At 50.3% G+C, this 24,587-nt stretch overlaps 1 protein-coding gene across 1 annotated transcript in view; it reads right to left on the reverse strand.

Moving 5' to 3' along the window:
* Window positions 1-24,587, reverse strand: part of FGFR2 (fibroblast growth factor receptor 2) — a gene marked incomplete at its 3' end in the record, with an annotated part of 101,907 nt that overhangs the window by 5,218 nt on the left and 72,102 nt on the right. The window contains 7 exon segments of the mRNA NM_001099924.2: window positions 917-1,054; window positions 3,160-3,230; window positions 3,951-4,073; window positions 10,537-10,727; window positions 12,972-13,082; window positions 16,043-16,164; window positions 19,184-19,335. Coding sequence (NP_001093394.1) covers window positions 917-1,054; window positions 3,160-3,230; window positions 3,951-4,073; window positions 10,537-10,727; window positions 12,972-13,082; window positions 16,043-16,164; window positions 19,184-19,335 — 908 coding nt within the window.

Below are 24,587 nucleotides of genomic sequence, written 5' to 3' on the forward strand. Positions count from 1 at the left end.
CTTTCTTATATTATTTCCCATTAGGAGAATGGATATAGTTCCCTGCGCTGTACAGTAGGACCTCATTGCTTATCCATTCTTTTTTTTTTTTTTCCTTTGTCTTTTTTGCCTTTTCTAGAGATGCTTCCCCACAGCACATGGAGGTTCCCAGGCTAGGGGTCTAATCAGAGCTGTAGCCTCCGGCCTATACCAGAGCCACAGCAATGCAGGATCCGAGCTGCATCTGCAAACTATACCACAGCTCGCGGCAATGCTGGATCCCTAACCCACCGAGCAAGGCCAGGGATCGAACCCGCAACCTCATGGTTCCTAGTCGGATTCATTTCTGCTGCACCACGATGGGAACTCCACTTATCCATTTTAAATGTTACGGCCTGCATCTACCAATTCCAAACTACCCATCCACCCCACCCCTTCCCCCTGCCCCCCTTGGCAACCACAAGTCTGTTCTCTGTGTCTGTGGCTCTGTTTGTTTTCTGTGGTCACAAAGAAGCTGCAAGAAGCACCCATTCCCCATGTGCTGGGGCAGGGGCGGGCACCACCCCTGAGGAAGGGCACGACCCCATGGCTTTCGAGCTTGTGGATGAGAAAAGGCCTGCTGGACCTTGCTCTGACAACAGCAAGGGGCAGCACAGTGGCCTGGGAGGACCACTGGGCTCTCGGAGCCAAGTCAGGAGCCGTCAGCCAGGCAGCCACAGCCCGTGCTTTCAAGCTCCCTCCATACACCGCACAAGGATGCTCTCTCTTTCGGACAGTCAGGGCCGTCAGTGGAGCTAGCTAGCTCAGTTCTGGGGCTGAGCCCAGAAAGCCAGCGCCATTCTTCTTTTAGGACATGCTTAGAAAACCAAACCAGCCAGGAGGAGAGTTACTGGTGTGGCGTGTCCCCTGGGGCGTCGAGAGAGGTGATGGCTCTTACAGTTCGTTGGTGCAGTTTGCTGGCTTATCCATCCTGTGTCCTTCTTTGAGCAGCTTAAAAAGTTCCTCCACGGGAATCCCTGGGTAGGGCGAGCCCCCTAACGTGAAGATCTCCCACATTAACACCCCGAAGGACCAGCTGCAACGAAGGGAGAAGACAGTATTACTAAGCCATCTGAACACAGAAACCTTACACGCCCAGTTAAGAAAATAAACGCCTGCTGGCATCTTGCATTCAAAGACAAATGACCGGGGGCCCTCCTGCAGTTCATGCAGCAGGCTTCTTCCTGCCCCCCAAAGAGCATCCCCAAATGATGTTGCTGAAGGATGTTCCAATGGAATTTTCCATCAACAGGTAACTGATGGTAAAAACCATCCCTGTTCTTTTTTTGCTGGGGCGGGGGTGGGGGCCGAGGGCCATTGCTAGAGATTTTTTTCCCCTCCTTCCATCACTCTCAGCTAAAACTCTTTGTCTTTGTTGTTGTTGTTGTTGTCTTTTTGCCATTTCTTGGGTCGATCCTGCAGCATATGGAGGCTCCCAGCTAGAGGTCAAATCGGAGCCGTAGCCGCCGGCCTACGCCAGAGCCACGGCAACTCGGATCCGAGCCACGTGTGCGACCTACACCACAGCTCACGGCAACACCAGATCCTTAACCCACTGAGCAAGGCCAGGGACCGAACCCGCAACCTCACGGTTCCTAGTCAGATTCGTTAACCACTGTGCCACGACGGGAACTCCTAAAACTCTTTGTCTTAATGCAGCGTGAGCAGCATGAATTTCAAGCTGCAAAGCTCTTTATGCTCCTGTCCAGTTCTTCCCTCAGCCTCTGTACCTGACCCCAGGGCGGTATGGGGTATGGGCAGTGAACAGAATGAGGCCAGCGTGCTGATCCTGCGAGGTAACAGCTGCCCAAGGTGGCCAGTGGTTCATCTGATGGCACAAATGTTCTCAACTTACTCAAGTCATAAAGGAAGTTAGCGCCGAGCAGGGATTAGGACGTGGCATCCTGTGCCCGGGATGACTGTCAAACAACAGAAGCGGAAAACACCCCACAGGGCACAGTTTACACCGGACCTCGCAGAGGCCCAGAGCTGGATTCTGAGCCTTGTTCAAGAGACAGCTCCCGGGCTGATCAAGCTGAGAATCCCGCATTTGCCTGGGTCACTGGAAACACGCCCTCCATGATTCTATTAGGGTGGGTTTCAGATGTGAAACTGCCTTCAGTTTTGTGTGGAGCTAGAGCAGCAGCACAATCCAGGCCATCTGCTCACTGCAAAACGGGAGGCACACGGCTTCCCCTTCTCGGATCACTGAAGACCCCCAGCTGCTATACACAGCCTGGGATCAAGGCCTGCCCCAGAGACCCTCCCACCCACACAAATCAGAGTAGCTCAAATGTGTGTGTGTTTTGTTTTGTTTTGCCTCACCTGCAGCATGTGGAGGTTCCTGGGCCAGGGATCGAATCTGTGCCTCAGCAGTGACCTGAGCCACTGCAGTGACAATGCTGGATTCTTAACTCACTGAGCCACAAGGGAACTCCTCGAGTGATTTTTTTTTTTAATTTTGGAATAATTACAGATACACAGGAACTTGCAAAAACATAACAGTGAGACCACCTGTACCTTTCACCCAGTTTCTCACAACGGGAACATCTTTCAACCCCATTTCCAAAGCTAAAATTCTGAAACACCAGCTGGAGCCTGGCCTTGGTAGTGTTTTTACGTGTCTCGTCCTAGAAATACTGTATGGTTTTCCCTCCATTTCTATGACATTATCAAGGATGCTAAGATTAGAATTTTCTTAAAGGAAAACAGGGAGCAGACCCTGTCGAGGTCATCTGAGTGGACCTTTCAGCCTGAAAGGACAGACCCAGGAAGGGGAAACACAACAAACCACTTTCAAGTGCGAGACATTTAAGGGCACGGAGGACATGCCAACAGCCTGGCAAATTAGATAGCAGCTTTGTGCTTGCACATCCATGAATAAGCTCAAGGCGGGGGACTTCCGCTCTGGCAGGAGCAGGTTAGCGGTTCTACCTCGTGTGCGCTTTGAAGCTGGGCAGATTAGTAACAGAGCATTGGTTACCAGCCTACCATAAAATCTGCCCCTCCTTCGAAGGCCGGCTCCTGCACCATCTATGCATGCGGGACATGCGGCAGGCCCCAAAGAATGAAGACGGGCCAAGATGTGTGAGATTTTTGCAACCCAACCCGGGGGAGAAAGCAGAGACAGGCATTGCTTACACATCACTCTGGTGGGTGTACACGCGATCAAAAAGGGCCTCTGGAGCCATCCACTTGACCGGAAGCCGGCCCTGCAGGTGGGGAGAAATGTAAAAACCGATATATTAAAACCAGTTTACTTTAGCAGGTTCAACTGGGCTGTGCCCTGTGTATTTTAAGAGCTGGCACTCTAATGGTGTTTGCTAGACAGTCATTAGCACAGAAACAAGCTACAGCTGGGACTACACAGGGCGTGGGGGATGCCCGGATCTGGGCACAGTAATAAGATGCGCATGGGGCGTGGGGGAATGCCCAGATCTGGGCACAGTAATAAGATGCACGCGGGGCATGGGGGATGCCCAGATCTGGGCACAGTAATAAGATGCACACGGGGCGTGGGGGATGCCCAGATCTGGGCACAGTAATAAGATGCACATGGGGCGTGGGGGATGCCCAGATCTGGGCACATTAATAAGATGCCATTTCCTTGGCTTCTCATTGTCATCTGTCTCCCAGCACACAGACACACCTGACCAACATCAGGTGAAATTAATCCAGAAACTCCCAAGCTCCAATCTTTGCTAGGAAATTCTGGACAGGGAAGGAGCTTTATGATGCCCCCAGGCGCTGTGGATTATTCTGTCTACAATAAGACTGCTTCCCATTTACTAGAAGTATCTTAACAGCAGCCTAAATTCGCTTACTGAGAAGGCTGTAAAGAGTAAGGCAAAAGCTCGGAGCACCATATTCCATCTGGAACATTCCATGCCACCTCTTAATCCCATCCCGCCCTACCACTGCCACAGACTTACATTGGTGGTCTTTTTGTAATAGTCTATATTGTTGATATCTCTGGCCAGTCCGAAGTCGGCTATTTTCATCACATTGTTTTCTGTTACCAAAACATTTCTGGCGGCTAAATCTCGATGGATACACTGAAATCGAGAAAGAACTCCTTTCAAAATGCTTCAGGGATAAAAAGAAACATACGTCTTATAACCCAGAGAGTAAATACAGCTTCGGCTTGGTTATTTCTCTTCTAATTCAAAGCCAAAAACCAAAGGCCCCAGTCATGTCAAAGAGCAAAGGTGGATAAGAATCCACATTCTCTTTCATCTGCAGTTGACTGGCTGTCCTTTGCACAGTCTGTGTTAGAAATCTTTGATCTCCACGCTGGCTCTCCTGCCCTTTACAGCCAAAGGTTTGGAAGAGCTGGCTAAACGCCAGTTATCACATCATCCTCCCCTCCTGGTCACTTTCCAAACGTTCTAACCTGTTTCCATCCCTGTTCCTCCTCAAGTTTATGAAGAACCCCTTGGCAGGCCCAAATGACCCTCTCTAACGTCTGTTTTTCTCTCTCTGTGGTTCCGGACGCTGTTGACTTCCTGCTCATTTTCGAAACTGTCCCCCCACTGAGTTCTTTCATCCCATCCCTTCCCTTGGCTCGCTCGCTCCCTCTCTCCCCCAGAGTCCTTGGCTAGCTCCTCTCTCCCTCTGTCCCTCAAAGTGGAGGACCTGTCCCATTAAAGTTTGTATATTTCCATATATCCCTATGGCCTCCATCCTTAGAAACATGCAGAAGATTTGGGAATTCTTATCTCCATCCTGACCTCTCGCCTGGGATCCAGATTCTCATTTTAACAGGCTCTGCGATGTTTTACATCGAGAGCCCTTTGGCACCTCACGTTCAAGGTCTCAACTGCCCTAATTCTTCTCTCTTCTTGGTCTTTCTCATGTAAACACCTGTGGTACATACACCAGAATTCTTTACATACTCCTCCCAGATTCTGTTGATTTCAACTCCCAAATGCCTCTCCAATTTGTCACCTGCTAACCCCTTGGTCCAGGGGCTCATCACTGTCTACCCCGCCCCCATCCCCACAGAGAGCCACACGATCTGCCCAATAAGGCTTCCTGCTTCCAAACTCAGACCTATTGCATCATCTGGGCTTCCCTCAAATTATCTTTCTAAGGGAACTGATCATGTTCTTTCCTGGCTTACATCATGGCCAGCACCTGCCTATCCACATCCTCTGTCCAGTTCTCACCCCACACCTGACCCCACAGAGGAGCCCAGCCAATGTCTGCCCCACACATGGGGGCTAGATGCTGAGGTGCTCACTACAGGGCGGCTGATTTAGTCCTGCTATTAACTCTGTGGTCTCAGAAAGCTCTAGGCATTCAAACTTCTATTTTTCCTTTCTCCAAAAGATATGTTTCTGCAAACTGTTAAAAGTGTTTTCAAAGTTGTACGTTAATAGACCAAGCTTCCATCATGCTAAGTGATCATTAGGGTCCTAAATCATCACCCCCGATTTGTGGGAATGATAAGGCATAAAGAAGTGAACCAATGTCCTTTGGAGTTCTGGCATTGTCACTGCAGGGACTCAGGTTTAATTCCTGGCCTGGGAACCCCTGTATGTCGCAGGCACGACCCAAAAGAAAAACAAACAAACAAACAAACCTATCAACACTTTCACACAGGTCCTTAGCAAAGGTTAACTAACTATTATATGACAGAGAGTCGTATCAGTCCATCTGACATGGGTGCAATGGGCTGATGGTAGAGGATACCATGAAATGGCCCAGTGAAAAAAAGGAGCACACCAAACCCTCTCTGAAGGATACATTAGGAAGAATTTCCAACGAGTCCTTGTTTTTATGCGCTTCTGCGGCCCACTGGACGGGCTAAGATCATTGAAGGGAAAGCAGGAGAGCCTCTCAGGCATGCCTGTGCCCGGCCAGGATGGAAGCAGGAAATATGATCGCTCCCAACAGCCGCCGGGGGATCCAGCTGCAGTCCGGACTTTGGAGGCCTTTTCCTATTGACCTTCCAAGCCCTGGGCCAAACTCTCCCAGGGCAGTGCTCCCTGCTGACACTCTATGCATTTGGCAGCCATGTGGCCAGAAGAATCCGACTCCCTGTGTACAGGGCTCCGACCACACATCAGGACGCAACTCGGAGTCACCACGACGGCGACCTCCACGTCCCCCGTGAGAGCCAGAACTCGGCACCAACCTCCCACATCCCAGGGTGCTAGGAAACACCAAAGCCCACCCTCTGGGCTAAACAAGAAAAGACTTGGCACCCATGCGCAAGAAAAAGAAAATAATCAAAATCAAGCCAAATTCCCATCATCTGCAGAAATGTGAGTTGTTCTCCAGTGCAAAGAGCTGGCCATCGCACACAAGCAGAGCTCTCGGACTGTTTGGAAGTCGATTTTTTAAATAAGTGAAGGTCAATGGCTCATTAAGGGAAGGAAGACTAACACCTTTCTGACCATGAAGCTGTGTTGGCTGCCTCCGCACAGCCGTCGGCATTAAATTCCCACGGTGACTTCAGAGCTAGGTATTATGACACCCATTTTACAGGTGGGGAAGCCAGGGCTTGCTAAAAACAAAAGCACCTGCACAAGGTGAACACCCTGGAGGTTTAACTGGCTTTGGGATTGTGTAAAAAAGAAAAATTAGTGTACTTGGAACTAAAAATAGCAAGGCTTTCCTAATTTGTAGAAGGCTCAGATACCACGTCACTGAACACATTACTGTGTGCATCGTGGTCACCCCCAGCGTCCCAGGTCAAGGACAGGACTGCACATGCATGTCTACACTTCCAGCACAGAGCCTGACCCCGTAAATGTCCAGTGAGCTGAATTCCTCATCACGCTCCACCAGCCAGGAGCCAGACGCCTCCCTCGGCAGTTGCTCTAACACGCTCATCACCGTCTCCGGGAGGGGATGGGTGCTGGGGGGCCAGGATCCGACCCTTCCCTTGCCTCTTCATTCTCCACCATCAGGAATACGCCCCCATATCTGGAAGCAGCTTCCACGTGGGGGACCATTCTCAGGACCTTCATCTCAAACCTGCTTCACACCTGTTCTAGGTCCTAACCTGCAGGTGGCCTTCAGCAAAGGACCTTGCGAACACGACTGCAAAGCCTTGGGAAGCAGGACTACCCCATCCGGGGCTAGTGAACAAGGCCTCCACCCAGGGCATCTCTGGGGTCCTCTTCTCAATCCTGAGAGGCAGGGCTTGCCTGAGAGCAGAGGGGCTGTCCTGTGGGATGTGTGGGCAGAGAGCCAAAAGGCCAGCTCTGGGACCAGCCACTTCACTCTCAGGGCTGACACTTCTCCATCTCAGAAATGAGGACGGTGACACACACCAGCACTCAAAGCTTTCCTGGCGCTAGCTAACGGCCCCAGACGCCTTCAGAAAATGGGGATTTAACCATAGATGTTTCTGAGTGGGTCTGAGGGGATGGATGAAACCGTATGTAAAAATGCAAAAACACTTGCCCTGGAGGACCTTCAGCTCCCAGAAAGTGGCCGGGATTCGTCATAAGGACCATTGCTACCGCCACGATACGCGCAATGAGGGTATGTGCAGCCTGCCATTCATTCTAAAATGTATCCATTTGCCCCATTTCACAAAGTGCATCTGAGTCTTAGTTACCGCTCCATCACACCAAGCGGCTCCACAGGGGGCAGGATCTGGTCGTCAGGGCCCGGGGGAGGCGGGGGGACCCCCTCTGCTCCAGAAGCCGGACTCTTCTCTCGCACCTTCTTTCTCCTCCTTCTGAGCAGGTGGACCTGCAGCTGACCGCTCGCCGTCCTGAGGCTCCTCCTGCAGCCCCTGTGAACCGCGTCCCGGGTCTGCGCCTTCCTCTCTGACCCTGTCTCCTCTGTCTTTCCCTGCGCTTTAGCCATGCTCTGGATTTGAGGGTTTTCTCCAGGTTTCATCTCCCACCTACACTCCCGCCGTGATGAACTCGTCCACTGCCATGCTTGAAACGAAACTACACTCCCTTTGCTGGCTCTGGTGTCCAGTCCAGCCCTCTGGTCGACACCTGACCTTGAAAGACCCTCATCGTCAAAGTGCACCTTGGATTTTCCACCAGAATCTACCCCAACCCCCTCCCCTTCCCCATCCTCCTCATCCTGCACCTCCACGCAGTTTCTCAAGCTGCAAATCCAGGAGTCAGCCTTCCTCCCTGCATCTTTCCCTCCCAGGTCTCTCCATCCATTAACCGCCCAATATACCAACACCAATCTGCTTCTCTCTCACTCTCTCTCCTTTTTTTTTTTTTTTTTTTTTTTTGTGTGTGTGTGTGTTTCGTCCATGCCCACAGCAATGTGGTCGGTCACTCGGTGTAGTAACCAGAGCCACAGCAGTGACCACACCAGATCCTTAACCCACTGAGCCACCAGGGAACTCAACCAATGCATATCTCTATTGTCTATCAGAGCCAATAACCCCTGGCCCAAACCACCAGCACCTTCCACAGGACTCAGAGCTTCCAATGCACCAGGCAAGCAGCACAAGGGCCAATGTTATAGCACAAACCTGACCCAAATCAACCGCCCCTCGGTGGCGTCCCCAGAGCCAAGATAGAGCCTGCGGTGCAGAGTCCTTGCCTGGGACTGTTGGGCCTGGCTTGAGCAGGCCTGCCTCCCTAGATGGTCCACCCAGCTTGTCCCTCTGCTGCAGCACTCACCTGCCACCCTCCCTCCCCAGCCTCCTGAGGCTTCCTCCACGGCTTATGTGTATGTCCACGCTCACTGTTGATTTCACCTGCTGTCTCCGCAGCTCCTGCTCCAAGAGGCCAAGGACTCTGCCCCTTCTGGGCACCTCATTTGGAGCCTGACCTAGGCCACTAGGCATCTGAATCAGAAACACTCAGGAATATTCGCTGAAGGATTAATAAAATGACCAGGCCACAGAGTGACCAGGGCCAGAGGGTCAGGACAGGCAACCTGCAGACAGGCTGCCCTCCCAGGATTTTACTTAACAATAGTTCCAGGCTGCAGAAAAGGTGAAATAAAACAACGAATATCCATTTTGTCACATTCACTTCTTCGGCTTACTTACTCTTTCCGTCGAGACCCAGCCTCTTCGTTCTCACACAGACACACACACACCACGGCTGAACCATTTAAAAGTGAGCTGCAGATCTCACTAGCATATACCTCCCACCGTAACACAAGCCCTCTATCGCCACCCCAAATTCAACACTGACACGGGGACATTATCTCATCAACAGTCTACATTCGTGTTTCGATTATTCACAAATGTCCTTTATAAAAGCTGCCCCCCACACACACCTCCCACCCAGGAGTCACAGGTATATTGTCACATCTCCTAAGCCTCCTTTCATCTGGGACCGTCTTCCCAGCATTTGCTGTCTCTCGTGACACTGACATTTTGAAGCGATATCTTGTCAAATGTCCCACATTCTGGATCTCATGATTTCCTCGTGCCAAAACTTGTTGGTTGGCAAATTCCACTGTGCACACGCATGTGTACACAACGGCAGACCTCAACACGGTTCTGGTTTCCTAAAATCTGCATTGGGAGATTCTTCAGGAAAAAAAAATCCAAAAGGTCTTCAATTCTGGACTCTTGAAAATAAAATTTTTAAAAAAAATGCAAAAAGCAGAACATGTGGTAACTCTGGCCACGTCCCCATGCGGCCACAGTTGAGGCTGAGATGCAGCTACCCTTTCCCCAAATCCTTCCACGGCTTCCTCGTTCACTTGTGGCCATGAGCCAGCCAAAGCCACAGGGTGGCAGAGGGTCCACCCCTGCCAGAGGCTCTTATGTCTTTGGGTACCCGAGGAATTCCTGATGCTGCATTAAGCTCCACCACAAAGAGGAACTGACCCACCTCCGCCCGAGGAGGCAGTTCTGCACCTACCCCCACATCGCGGGCTAAGGAAGGGTGCCTTGCTTCGTCCAAAATGCCCCGGGGGACATCTGGGCACCTGTCTGACCACTTTCAGAATAGCCGAGATGTTTCGAGTTCCAGTGCATGTGGCATGCTCGGAATGCAGGCGATTCACCTCAGGGGACCTGCCCAACTTCTAACCGAAGAGGGTCACCCCGCTAAGGAGTCAAAATAAATCCAGAGAACAACTCAGCACAGGATGTCACTCAACTATCCCTTCGCTCCATCTTGATTCTTAGAATGTTAACCGCCGTCTCAAACGCGACACCAGAAATACAACACCTGAAGTACACGTTCAAAGATTCAATAACCACAAAACACATAAACCCCAAAAAGTCATCAGAATTAAAGGCAGTGCCCCCCACCCTCACCCCTGCAGCCCACCTGCTGTCCACCTGGAGAGCTGACTCCCAGGACGGTGCCACCTGGCCCTGCCTCCGCCAAGAGACAACTTTTCTGCTCATCTCTGCAGTGTCACTACAGGTTTACGAGGCTGCCCTGGCTTTCAAAGAGTTCATTAAACCCCAGGGTGAATAATGCAATAAATATTTTCCAGGTCGTACGAGACAGGCAAGGGCTGGATTGAGCCAACAAGCACGTCCAACTTGCTTGTTTTCCTCAAAGACGTTTTTGAGCTGGAATTCACCCAACCGCGGAGAGGGCAAGGACTCACTTTTTGGGAGGCCAAGTACTCCATGCCCCGGGCCAGCTGGTAGGTGCAGGACACCAAGTCCTTGAAGGTCATCTGCTCCTCGGGCACGCGGTTGACGTCGTACGAGTACTCCATCCCCGGAGGCCGCCGGGCGCGCAGGTACTCTCGGAGGTTGCCTTTCGAGGCGTACTCGACTATGACGTAGAGCGGCCCTGATGATGGAGAAGAGAAGCTGGAGAGACAGCGGACCCCAGATGTGCCGGCCTCGCCCCCGGGACAGCCCCGCGAGGACAACCCAGGGCTTGGTTATCATGATGATTTTTTTTTTTTTTTTTTTTTGTCTTTTTGCCATTTCTTGGGCCGCTCCCGTGGCATATGGAGGTTCCCAGGCTAGGGGTCTAATCGGAGCTGTAGCTGCCAGCCTACGCCAGAGCCACAGCAACGCCAAATCCGAGCCGCGTCTGCGACCTACACCACAGCTCACGGCAACGCCGGATCGTTAACCCACTGAGCAAGGGCAGGGACCGAACCCGCAACCTCATGGTTCCTAGTCGGATTCGTTAACCACTGCACCACGACGGGAACTCCTATCATGATGATTTTAGACTTAAGCATACAGAAGAGCGCACACACACACACACACACACACAAATAAAACACCTGCATTCGAATCTCCCCCAAAGAGAGTCTCCGCAGCCTTTAAGAAAGAAGAGAGATGGAGTTCCCGCTGTGGCGCAACGGGATTGGAGGCATCTCCGGAGGGCTGGGACGCAGGTTCCTTCCCTGGCCTGGCCAAGGATCCCGTTGCTGCAGCTGTGGTGTAGGCTGCAACTGCAGCTCGGATCTGAGGCCTGGCTTGGGCACTCCATATGCAGCAGTGGGGCAGCCAATAAAAGGAAAAAACAAAGAAGAAAGGAAGGAAGGAAAGGAAAGAGAGATACCATGAGTGTCCCTTCCCTGGCATGCCCACTCTCTCTGCACCCTCTTGCAAAGTAATGGCTACCATAAACTTGCTCCTTCTGGTATAACTATTTTCCACAGACCTATGTATCAATAAACAATGTATTATTTTAATTGCCTCAACAAATAACAGAGATACAGCTCTGCAACATTTGCCCCTATATATTATCCTTTTGGAAGCCAGTCAGGCTGACAAAAATACATCTAAATCATTTAACAGTTACACAGGTTCTATCCAAGAAATGCATCCTACTGTATTCATCCATTTCCGTACAGGCTGCTTCCAGGTTTGGGCCCCTGCCAACAGTGTTCAATGAACACTGCTCTGCATGTCTCCATATACACATGTGCAAGAACTTCCCGCGGCATAGACTAGGGTGGGCTCACAGCCTGCAGGCCCAGCCCTGCCTGCTGCCTGTTTCTGCGTGTAAATGTTACTGGCACACAACGAGGCCTGTTCACATCCACGTTGTCTGTAGCCGCCTCCTCACTGCAGCTGCAGAGGTGGGTAGTTGCCACAAACACCCTAAGACCCACAAAGCCAAAAATATCTATAATCACCCTTTACGGAACAAACGTCCCATAGCCTGGTTTAGTCCACGCAGAGAAAGTGCCAAGGCCAAGACTGGCATTTTCAAGTTTGTTAATTATCATCACACTGATTCGCAAAGGGCCACACATCATCCATGACAGAAGCCAAGGGCCCCTCTCCCCTGAGGAAGATAATGCGGGCTTTCTATCAGTCTCCCTTCTTTCAGTCTCCTTGGGAGCTCAGCCACCCATGCCTACATGGTGGCTGGTTCAGACACGGCTTCCTTAACCCCCATTTGAAGGGAAGGACTTGTCAACCAAAATGTGGGATCTTTTTTATGCATTTATTTTGCCTTTTTTTTTTTTAGGACCACACCCTCAGCCCATGGAGGTTTGCAGGCTAGGGGTCGAATGGGAACTACTGCTGCCAGCCTATGCCACAGCCACAGCCACGCCAGATCTGAGCCATGTCTGTGACCTGCACCACGGTTCGGGGCAACACCAGATCTTTAACCCACTGATCGAGGCCAGGGATTGAACCCGCATCCTCATGATTACTAAGTCAGGTTTGCTACCACGTGAGCCACAACGGGAACTCCCAACACGTGGGATCTTATTTTCAGAAATCTCTCTTGGCACGTACAAATCACAAACATACAGAGATGGCCCTCCCCAAACACCCTCCGGGTTATACCCTAAAACAGCAGGACCCTACAGGCCTTCCCATCCAGAATCACCCAACACCCACCTTCCCTCCTGCCAGGCATGGTGGCCCCAAAGTCATCTTCGTGCTCATGGCCAGGAATGCTTTCCTGGGGCGGGGGTGTGTGGGGCTTTAAAGAGAGCTTTAAACAGGCACTGGAGGGGCCCTAGGAGCAAGATCTAAAAGTCTACCCTTTTCTTAAATGATGCTGACACTGAATCACAGCTCATGCAGATGGAAGCATTTTTTTCCTTCTACTCACCATCCTGAGTACAGGCTCCGAGGAGATTTATGATATTTTTGTGTTTGCCAATCATCTTCATCATCTCCATCTCTGACACCAGATCAGAAAGGTCTTTCTCTGTGGCATCATCTACAAACATCAGGTAAATTACAGGTCAGTTTCCTCTAACCCATCAGTTGCCACTGTTAGCTGATGAAAACTTAGCTGAACCAGCATGAAATCGAATTTTAGAACCAAAAGAGACTTTCCAAGTTACCTCCCTCATCTTTTTGGTGAAGCAGCAAAGGGCCAGACAGGGAATTAACTGCCCTGCTCCGTGTCAAAGAGCTAATTTGGGGTCAATAGGGTCAAAAGTCAGAACAAGTACATAGGGCTTGGATGCAAAGGCCAATTCTTTCCCAGCAAACCTCACAAATGTGGGGGTGTTTCTCTCTCTCGTGAAGTAATTTCATCCTCTGGCAGATCTAAGGTGCTTCTGCAAATGACATCAAACTCCACGGGGCCTGAAAGCAGCTGTGGAGACCTCCAGCGGGGCGGAGGACTGGGCATTTCACACCCCTACAGACGTTCTCTGGACCATGTGCTGCTAACCTGAGCCTCCCAGCCCACAGAGCATCCCCGGATGGCTGTGACTGTGGGCAAAGGTGCGAGTATGTACAGGCATCTTGGGGGAGGGGGAGCTCCATGCCTTCTACGGGCTTCCAAAGGGGCTGTGAGTCCCATCCCAACAAATTAAACTTTTGAAAACCTCTGCTCCATAATCTCAAGCAAGAATGGCTTGGGTCCTGCATATGCAGGCGCCCTTCTTAGCTTCTAAAAAGTGGCAAGACTTCTCCGTTGCTCCACGTCAGGCTAATTCAATATGGGAAGACCTAGGCTCACTACAAAAATGAGATTAGGGCACGGGTAGAAGCATGTTTCAAAAAGCTCTTCAGCTTCACAAAAGGAAGAGCCGCACACAATTGCCTGGAATGTAAAATCCATGTGGACGCACACAGAGGACTAATTTCTACACACGTCCATGTGGATTTTACACCCCAGTGCCTACCCCTCGGAGGGAGGGGCTCCACAGCAATCACATGCCAGGGTCTACTCCAGGCCCTGAGCCACCCACGGCTGTAAAGACAGCCGCGTCATAAGGGCTTTGGCTAATGTCCTTCTCCATCCTAAGGGAAGGCCAGCCTTGGTGTAAAGCAGCTATGAGGACTCCCAGGCCTCCCTGTCCCCTGGGCTCTGGAAACCAAATCAGAGGCTCTGCCCAAAGAGACCAGGAGTCTGGACCTTCCTCATACTCAGCCCTGGTACACAGCTGGGGCTGCCGAAGGCAGCTGGTGGGGGCACACAGCCCAATGTGCCTGCCATGCAGAAAGACGAGGGCACAGGGGCAGGCTCAGGCCATGCAGGATGCAGGCAGCAGGCCACCTCTGTTGGTGGATGTGGGATATTCAGGGTGGGAGAGCTTGGTCCGCCTGGGCATCAAATCCCAAGGTGAGCAGCAGCTCAAAACACTCTAGTTCTCCTTGGGAGCCATTCAGATCTATAGCTAAAAAAATTTTAAATGCCCAACACCTTTTTTTTTTTTTTTTTTTTTTTTTTTGTCTTTTTGCTATTTCTTGTGCCGCTGCCGCAGCATATGGAGGTTCCCAGGCTAGGGGTCGAATCGGAGCTGTTGCTGCGGGCCTACGCCACAGCCACAGCCACGTGGGATCCGAGCCGCATCTGCAACCTACACCACAGCTCATGGCAATGCCAGATCCTTAACCCACTGAGCGAGGCCAGGGATTGAACCTGCAACCTCATGGTTCCTAGTCAGATTTGTTAACCACCAAGCCACAATGGGAACTCCATCCCAACACCTTTTTTCAAAAAATTTTTTTTTCTTTTTTAGGAAAATGGAGGTTCCCCGGCTAGGGAAATGGAAAATGGAGGTTCCCTGCTAGGGGTGAAGTCGTAGCTACAGCTACCAGCCTGCACCACAGCCACAGCAATGCTGGATCTGAGCTGCATCTGAGACCTGCCCTGCAGCTCAAGGCAACACCAGATCCTGAACCCACTGAGCAAGGCCAGGGATCGAACCAGCATCTTCATGGATACTAATCGAACCTGCATCCTCATGGATACTAGTCAGGTTCTTAACCCGCTGTGCCACAGTGGGAACTCCCCCAACATCTTTTTGACTATTTCCGCCCTGCTCCCTCCCCTCAGGGAAAGACATAATGACTTTCCCAGGAGAACCCACACAAGGAAGGAAAAGCCTTGCCCCCTGGGCATCCACAAAGCATCAGGCCCCCCCATATCCCGAGAACAGACTCTCCGCTGGGACACATGGGAAACACGCCGCTTGGGATGTCCTCTGTGAGATGCCCAGGATAGGATTTATAACGTAACCGTTTCCTATAACTCCTCTCATAAAAGAATACTGCGGGAGGATGAAGTTAATGGTTAAAAGTTCTTTAAGCTCCTTGGATGTGGGCACGAAGCAGGGCTGGAAGGTTAATGCAGACCTGCTCAGACTTCCACGCACGCCACTGGATGTTTCACACCTCTGGGTAGCTGCTCACACAAATCCAGAAGATTCTGCCCAGCCCCAATCTAGTCAATTCCCTCTTAGCTTCCTCGGGACCCCTTCGGTTCAGGGGCACTCCTCTTTCGAAGAAGAAAGTGTGTTCGCCTCTCTCTGAGAGTCCCTGCTCCCGCCCCAAATGCCAACTTTCCTTTGTTCGTAAGTTAAGGTTCGGGTCTTGGAGCCAATGGACCAACGCTCACCTAAATTCATCAGTTCTACCCAAGTTGGTACTTTCTAAGCAGCTACGGAGAAAAGGGGCATAAAGAAGCATGGGCACCTCCAAGGAGTGGAAGAATAACAGAATCCGGGAGACTGCTCCTTTCTAACAAAACTGGCTTTTCTTTTTTATAAGTGTACACAGCTCAAGATAAATAGTCTGTCCAGGATGCTGATTTACACCGAAACCTCCTCCACCCCTAGGTCAACTATGTGCTCTCTGACCCCCTGCCATGACAGAGTTCACATGCCACAAAAGGAACATTCTTGATAAGGCGGCCCCCCACCCCACCCCCTCCCTGCTCACCTTTCAACATCTTCACGGCCACAGTGACTGCTTCCTTGGGCTTCTCTTTGTCGATTCCCACCGCTTCAGCCATGACCACTTGCCCAAAGCAACCTTCTCCCAGGGGTTTGCCCAGCGTCAGCCTACATGTGCAAAGAGAGGATTAGCACACAGCATCTGGCGAAGGGGTGTAGCGAGGGAAATTCCAGAACGAAATATAAAAATCTTTCAGCGGCTTGCAAAAGCACAGAGCGTTTATCATATGGAACTAATGAGACTTGGGGTACACACACGCTCGAGTATTTTCTTAGTGACGTTTTCAAGAATGTCAATTACTGCTGGAACGGCTATTGAATTTCACATTTGTACTCTCGATTTATTTTCTTTATGGAAGAGATCCTTGCGAGTGAGGTGGTCAGCCTTCCTTCCCAAGTGCTAACGATGAGAAGCTTTTGATCTTGAGCCCGTCCAATGCTCGTAATTTAGAACATCTCAAAAACACCCGTGAAAGCCGTGCTTCTTTTCTGTCCCTGTGAAGTGAGGTCTTTAAACATCACTATTATTCAAACACCAATGGGTTTTATGGTCACATTTCGGGCCAAGTTACAAGATACGAATCTTAAACACATTTCGAGGAAATCTCGAATGTTTCACTTCAGGAAAAAGAGACTTCTAGAAATTGGGAGGACTTTTTTTTTTTTAACATAATAGTTAAGAAATCCTTAAGACGACCCAAAATGAAGAATGAAGAAAATCCAAAGTGAACACAACAAACTAAATGTGTAAGCTCGGTAGCCCTATGCACATCCTACTACCGGCCATAGAGTCTCCCTGGGCATTCCAGAAACCAGCAGAATGGAAGAGACTTTGGAAAACTTATGAACATGGTTTTTTTCATTGAAGCATAACACGGCAAAGCATTGAGCTGCTGCTAGTAAGTAGTATTTTTAAGTACGCAATGGCTTGCAAAAATTAAGCAAAGACCAAGGCCAGCGTGTGCTCTGCTGAGGTCATTGCCTTGCTATCCTGAGCTAAAATTAAATTTAATATCTTGGCAGAAAATAAACATTTGCATTGGAAAAATGGCTAATTTATGTCCTATTGCCCTGGTACTACAAGCATAACAATCCCTTCTTTGTATAACGTCTGCCTCCGATCTAATAAACTGCTTCTAAATAGCCTTCATTCATTGGAAATCTGCTCCACCTACGGTTGTGCTAAACACTGTTTTGAAATGCTTAGCACTCAGATTTTCCGCACTCAGGGTACCCCGGGTGGGAGCTAACAGACAGACTCCCACTGTTGCCGGTGGTGTCACAGGTGGCAGAGACTACGGACTGAACCCGAGAGCTGCCGTTTCTTAAAATATGATCACAGCTCCCCAGCGCGGTCCTATACCCAGGGAACTGTGCACATGGACCCACCTACTTGTTTAACCAAACCAGGGAGCTGGGAGGGCACATGAGAAACACCCCCTTTCCCACATTCTACGGGGTAAAGAAACCATCCTTTGTGTTCTGTCTTACTGGTACCTGTTCAGCAACCAAGTCCTGAATGCATGAATAGTACACAAATAAGCTGGAAATCACTGCCATTAACACTCTGAACGGAATGCCCCTGGTACCATAATTTGGTTCCAACTTGCGGGGCATAGTACTGAATATCTCTGGGTGAGCTGTTACTTCACTGAGCTGGTTGGCGTTGTGTGAGCCAAACTGACAAGTGCCGTGCAAGCTACCCTGCCTTCCAAAGAGGGCTCTTCACATCCAACCTCTATGAAAGCTTATCTTGGTATCTCCAAATTTGTGTACAAGTTCCTTCTCCGGTAATCAGACACTTCTCCGACATAATCTCAGGGAGATAGCGCAAATGTCAAGACAAACAGGGTAGCTGTATATAAGCCGGTCAAAAGCGTGTTATTCAGTTGCCCGGGTGCAGATAAACCGTCAGTGATTTCTCCCTTCCATTACTCCTGAGCTGCTTGGAATCTACAAGAAGGACCCCGGAAACGAGCTTCACCACATTCTTTTCAGAAGGTGGATCCGGGGGTTGGTTCCTGGCTGGAAGACGAAGGGCTGGTAGCCCGAGATCTGTCCAGGGACTCCGGGCCCAGCTCTGCCACCAGTCCAGACCTCTCAGGTTACCCAGACATGAGGGGAAACGGAACGGACACTCGCAGCCAAGAATAGTGCTCAGTCCTGGGAGGTCTACACCATGACCCTCACCTTAGAGAAATGAAGTTCAAAGAGAATCAGGTAACGCACACCAGGCTGCCCAGCCACTGGCTGACAGAGCCAGGATTCACATCCAGCTCAACAGAGCCTAGAGCACATGAACTTGAAGCCAGACCAAGAAATACACTGCTCCTAACAATGCCTTCACCAGAGCTCAGGTGGCTACACTTTGGCTGAACATCTGCTTGGAACACCTCTACAGCATCCAAGAAGGAAAATATCATGGACCACGAGAAATTCCATGTCAGACCTTACCTATTCAAAGATTCTCAACCCAGTGTTATATTCGTAACTATTAAAAATAGCACACTGGGTAAAATTCTCTTTTTGTTTGTTTGTTTTTTTAGGGCCACACCTGTAGCATATGGAGGTTCCCAGGCTCGGGGTCACAGTTCACGGCAACTACGGATCCTTAACCCACTGAGCAAGGCTGGGGATCGAACCTGCGGCCTCAAGGATACAAGTCAGGTTCATTAACCACTGAGCCACGGCAGGAACTCCTGGGTGAAAATTCTTAAGGCAATTTATATTCTAAACCCAATTTCTCCAAAGAATTGAACTACAGAACAGTCATGTTCAAGGAACTCAAAAGTGGAATGTCTGTTTTATAAATGGCATGATCCCACTTTTATTCCATTTGACTGGGTCGGAACTACCCAACACGTTTTTTTTTTAAAAATGCTAACAAGGTACCACTTTGTTTGGGGACCAGCCATGGCTGAGGAGCTCTGTTTCAAAAGAACTATGAAACAAGAGGGAATCAGTTATTTTCCCTGGAGTTGGTGATTTAGGCATGCAATCGTACCCACTGCTGGTGACATCAGGACAAGACCTTGGCGGTTAAGGGTCATGAAAGCAAAGTGTCGATCCACTGCCCCCACCTGTACCTAGGTCCCCGCTCGGGGATGTGTCCCAGAGGGGTACTCACTTATCTCTGGGAAACTCCCACTTTGGATCTTCTGGCAGCTCGTACTCGGAGACCCCCGCCAGCATGGGGGTGTCTGCTGTGGAGGAGAGGCGAGTTGTAATCCTCACCAGTGGGGTGTTGGAGTTCATGGAGGAGCTGGACTCGGCAGAAACCTGGATACAAAATGCAAAGACAGAGATGTACTCCTGGCTCGACGTGAGCGGGCTGGCGGCCGGCCAGAGCCCAGCCAGACGGTCAGCTCTCCCAGAGGAAGGAAGGTGGGCGCTGGCCAAAGTCAGGATTTGGGACCAGAACCACTGGATTTCAACGCCTCTGACCTCCCAGCTGTGCAGTGCCTACTCGACCTCATGCACATTATATGTCCCTAAGACCAGAATTCCTAACAACATTTCCAGACAGCGCCTGATAAAAAACACGTCTTCCCTCTGTCCCCATGCCTCAGGTCAGTCACTTGAGGACAGACAGACAGACCCCTCAGGCTTCATGATTGCCTTTTTGCCGGTGCCTGTCCTGGAGTCCCAGTTCAATCTCCTCCCTACAGACCAGCTCACATGGTGAGTCAGTGCTGTGCTTGTGAAATGCCATAAAAACACGGAAAATCAGCTCTTCCAGTCAGCTCCGGCTTTTGCAACGTGATGCAGAATCTCTCAAGGAACCAGCTCTAGGATTTAAGAAAAGCAGTCCAGCAGCTCCAGGCGCCTTTGTAACCAGAGACCTGGGCATGGGGACCAGTCTGCTTCTCCCGGGTTCTTCTGGGAACAGGTCGATGCCCAGGCCATTCGGAGAAAATCAACTGCCTCTTGCCGCCTTCGGTTTCAGAAACCAGTGCTTTGGACACAGGGGATGAAGAGTCAAGGGAGAGAAAAGAGCTCTTTATTCATAATCTGGTGGGAAGCTCCTCCCCCTCGGCAGCCTGTGGGCCCTCACTGAGTTTTCTCATCTACTCTCACCCATGTTAGTCTGCTTTTGATAAAATGGTTATTTCTTACATAGAGCATCCTCCTTGTGCTGGTTTTTATACAGAAAAATGCCATCACGGGCTGCCTGACTGCCCTCTTACTCTAAACTGTGCACAGGACTCTGGCCCAGGAGAGCTGGAACAGCGGGTCAACGTGACCCATCCAGCACTGTCCTGTCCCCTGCGTGAGTGCCCGCGTCAGCCCTTCTCCCCTGCCGTGCTCACAAACACTTTCTAAATCAAGGTGACGAGGACCGAGTGCAGATGACCACAGTGAGCGGGGATCAACTTCCAAGGGGGAGCCTGGGCCATTCCTATGGGGACCCATGGGGCGGTCCCTTCCCGGGAATGTCCTATTTAGAAAATCTTTATTCTCGCCTCCTTAAATCCGGACTGTCCTTCATGCAGCTAGGACACCTGAGAAGATGTCCAAGGATGGACTGAGAGGGAAAAATCATCTTAGGAACAGGAAGGTGGTTTTAGCATTGACGTCAAGGAGGAGGCAGAGTTTTTGGTTTGTTTTGTTGGTTTTGTCTCTTGTCTTTTTAGGGCCGCACCTGTGGCACATGGAGGTTCCCAGACTAGGGGTTGAAACAGAGCTGTAGCCGCCGACCTACACCACAGCCACAGCAATGTCAGATCCAAGGCACACCTGCGACCTACACCATGGCTCACGGCAACACCAGATCCTCAACCCACTGAGTGAGGGCAGGGATCGAACTCGCAACTTCATGGTTCCCAGCTGGATTCGTTTCCACTGTGCCATGATGGGAACTCCAGGAGGCGTTTCTATGATCTTCTAGAGTGCACATGAGGACATTTCTGAGCCTTCTGAGCAGTCTTTTGGCAAAGGGAATGATGCTTAAATTTTATTACACAGTCTGTATGAACATATTTGTTATAAGCATGGTAACACAGGCACTGAAAACAAGTCTTGGGAAGGCTCTAGAAGAAGAGCTTTAGCAGTGGTCACCTTTGGGGAGAGAGATGAGAAGTTGAAGGATGGGGCAGACTATGTCTTATTTCAGAACTTTCTAAACCATCTGACTTCGAGTACCATGTACATGTATCCCTTTTATGTTCCAGAAAAACAAATTACTTCCTTTAATGATAAAAACATTCTTTAGAATAAAAAGGATCTGAACTGAGGCATATCCAGGGGGGTGGAAAAGGGGGCATCGGCTTGACATACCCTGACTCTAAAATGAGTTAAGAGAGGTCATTGCTCTCGCCTCTTCCCTGTGCTACAGGCTTTCATCCTGTATCTGCATCCTTCCATGGGGTACCCAGTGACTGCCCTGAGCCAAGCAGCCAGCCCTCCTAGGTGCCCTTCCTCTGCCATCTGTTTTTGCCAGGGACCCTGAGTCAAGTGATGGCATCTTTTTTTTTTTTTTTCTTTTTAGGGCTGTACCCATGGCATATGGAAGTTCCCAGGCTAAGGGTCAAATCAGAGCTGCAGCTGCCGGTCTATACCACAGCTACAGCAACACAGGATCGAGCTGCTCTGCAACCTACGCTGCAGCTCACAGCAACACTGGATCCTTAACCCACGGAGTGAGGCCAGGGATTGAATCCGCATCCTCATGGATACTAGTCGGGTTCGTTTCCACTGAACCACAACAGAAACTCCCGGGTGGTGGCTTCTTGACCAAATGCACCCACTGTTGCGGGGCTGTGCGGTCTCTGTTTCAATACTGGCCATCCTTGAGAGCTTCGGAAAGCCACTTGAGCTTCCGAAACTCGAGTTTCCTTGTCTGTTAAAAGGAGACCAGAACAGTTGCCCCTCACAGAATTTCTGTGGGAGGACAATGAGGTCACACCCATAAGGCGTTGCGTGCTGAGCCTGGCACATGCTAAGAACTCGGTTAACATTTGCTACCAACACCACAGTGATTTTTTTTTGCATCTTTTTAGAGTCATTTGTTGCTCAGATCCATGGGAGTTTATGATGGCACTTCCCTCGGGGGGCCCCTGAAGACTTGGACCTGCGGGTTGGTCTGCGGGTAAGATACTGTCACAAGGTGTGTGATGGGGGGTGGGGGTGAGAGTGGTCAGACCCCTCTGGGGTTAAGGGCAGGATCTGCCTTCATGGTTTGAAAGATGAGACCCTCTGCCCACAGCCAGGATGGGCTAGGACTCCAATGAGCAAAAGAGCAAACCCCACAAGTTAAGGATCCAGGAGTCAGGGGACGTCCCAGGACAGGGGGACAACTGGAGGGTGAGAACGTCATCGGAACAAGCAGGGCTTCGAAGCCGCTTAAGAAAGAGAAACACAACATCCAGCCAGAAGTTCACTGCTCTGCGGCTAACCTATGACCCCAAAGAAATCTTTGCCCGTGAGCCTGCGGGGGAGGTTCACAGCTATACACATCTTCTCCCCACCCGGAATGTCTCCATCAAGGGTTCATTGTGAAAGCTTTGCAAATGGAAAACCTTAACAACCGTTGCTGCTGTCGTTACGATTCAAGTTATGGAAGTTTTGTTCAGATTAAGTATTGGGGTTTAGAGTCAAGGTACAGATCTGGAAAATAGTTTGGGGAGAAAAGAGAGAGAGAGAAAAGGTAAGAAAATGCTCCAAGTATGAGAAACTACAGAATTCACAATCACTCTGTCTGCAAAGGTCTATCTTCATTTTCCCTCCATGCGTTTTTACTACGCTTTTAAAATCCGCCCGTGGGACTGAAATACGCCCGCCTTTCTCTCTGCTCCTTTGACTCCGAGCGCTAATGTGTTTCCAGGGCTGCTCGACCCCTTGCAGGCGCTCCCTCCATGGAACACCGAGGCTCTAGAGCTTCTCTCCTTCGGACCAGGCTCCCAAAGGACTCCACCGTCCACCACTGAACCCTACCTCGGAAGCACCTCTTAGATGCTCACTTCTTTTTAGGGCACAAAACCGCGATCTCCCCAATCAGGCATTTCTGCCAGTCTCGTTTCCTTTTCAGCTAATGTTAAAATATTCCATTGATAGTAAGACCACTTAGTCATGAGCCACATGAACACTAACGCCCTGCTCAGCTGTCTCTTGATCCCCACTTGTGGCAGGCACGTCCGTGGCGTGCTTTTTTCACTGCCTCAATTCAGCTTCCTCACTTTCCAGGATCTCTTTACCATAAATTCCTCGTGCCATAAATCAAGCCCTTAACTAAATGTGCTTTTTGTCTATTTTCACAGTACATAAAGGAGATTAAGCAAGGAAGTTGATTTTTTTTTATCCCCTTTCTTTTTAATGGACCACCAAGAAATGGTATTACCGTTTAATGCTAGCTTAGATTCAGCAATGAGAGGGGTTCCCACAGAGCACACAGAGGGCAAAGGCATAGACGCCAGAGTGGAGGAGACAGGAGCTTATTCTGGGGACTCACAAATGGACCACAACCAGCCAGAGAAACTCTCTGATGTTCAGTCCACCGACCTTCATTCCCAAAGCAGAGCGTAAGGCCCTGGAGTTAACACACTTCACTATAAGCTCTGCCCATCACTCCCTGATAGCAAACGAAAGCCCTTCACCACCTCAAACCAAGAGGCTGAAATAAAGGTTCAAGGGGTTTGGGGCAGTGGCGGGGGGGGTGTTTCCCTTTCATTGACAAATTTAGGTAATTAGGTGGGTACTAAATCTGACACGTCTCTCCCTTGGCAAATTTCCACCTCCCCAAACCCCCTGCCCCAAGTAAACCTATCAGACCAGGACTGGCGAGTCATCACAGAAGATCTCATCAGCTAAAAGCTAGGTCAACTCTTAGCCCAACTGCTGTGTCTTCTGAAAGCTGAGAGGAGAGAAGAACAGCCAAATGGGGGCGGGGAGGGCCAGGCACCCACAGGAAAGGGCAGATTAAGGGCAGTTAAGTCATCCATGACTATCTAATTACACCAACACTTTCTGGAAATGGCAAGGTTTCATTAGACCACTTGATTGAGCAAAATACGGGGAATGTTCCAAGATCATGTTGTTTAGCCGACAGGTAGTGCGTGAGCTTCCAGAAGTGCGAGTGTCCTTCACAGAATTCAGTGTGTTTAACAACCACTAACACGCGGCCCCCAGAACAGGCTCCTGAATCACACGTGCCCGCTTCGCCCGGTGTGTGATGTTCCTGGGAATGTGCCATTTGCCCCCAAGGTCCTGTCATAAAACAGGACCTTGACTGCCCTTGATTTTTCTCTGGTGTTCCATCTACCTGTATCAGCAGCCAAGAGGGTGAGGCTAAAGCCTGAAAGACAAAATACCCTTGCGGCCCCTTCTCAGAAGCTGGTGATGCAGGTGGAAGAGCACAGGCATGCACGGGTCCCCACCCAGCAGCTGGGTTCATCTGTTTATGGGGACAACTGAATCTCCATCCCGGATGCGCTATGGAAGCATCTGGCTCCAGAGAAAGAATCTGATGTACTCACTGAAAAATGGATTGAACGAAACCCGGCCACACCGCAGGCCTCCCGAACAAACATCCTCAA

The sequence above is a fragment of the Sus scrofa genome, chromosome 14 (genome assembly GCF_000003025.6).
Source record: "Sus scrofa isolate TJ Tabasco breed Duroc chromosome 14, Sscrofa11.1, whole genome shotgun sequence".
NCBI lineage: Eukaryota > Metazoa > Chordata > Mammalia > Artiodactyla > Suidae > Sus > Sus scrofa.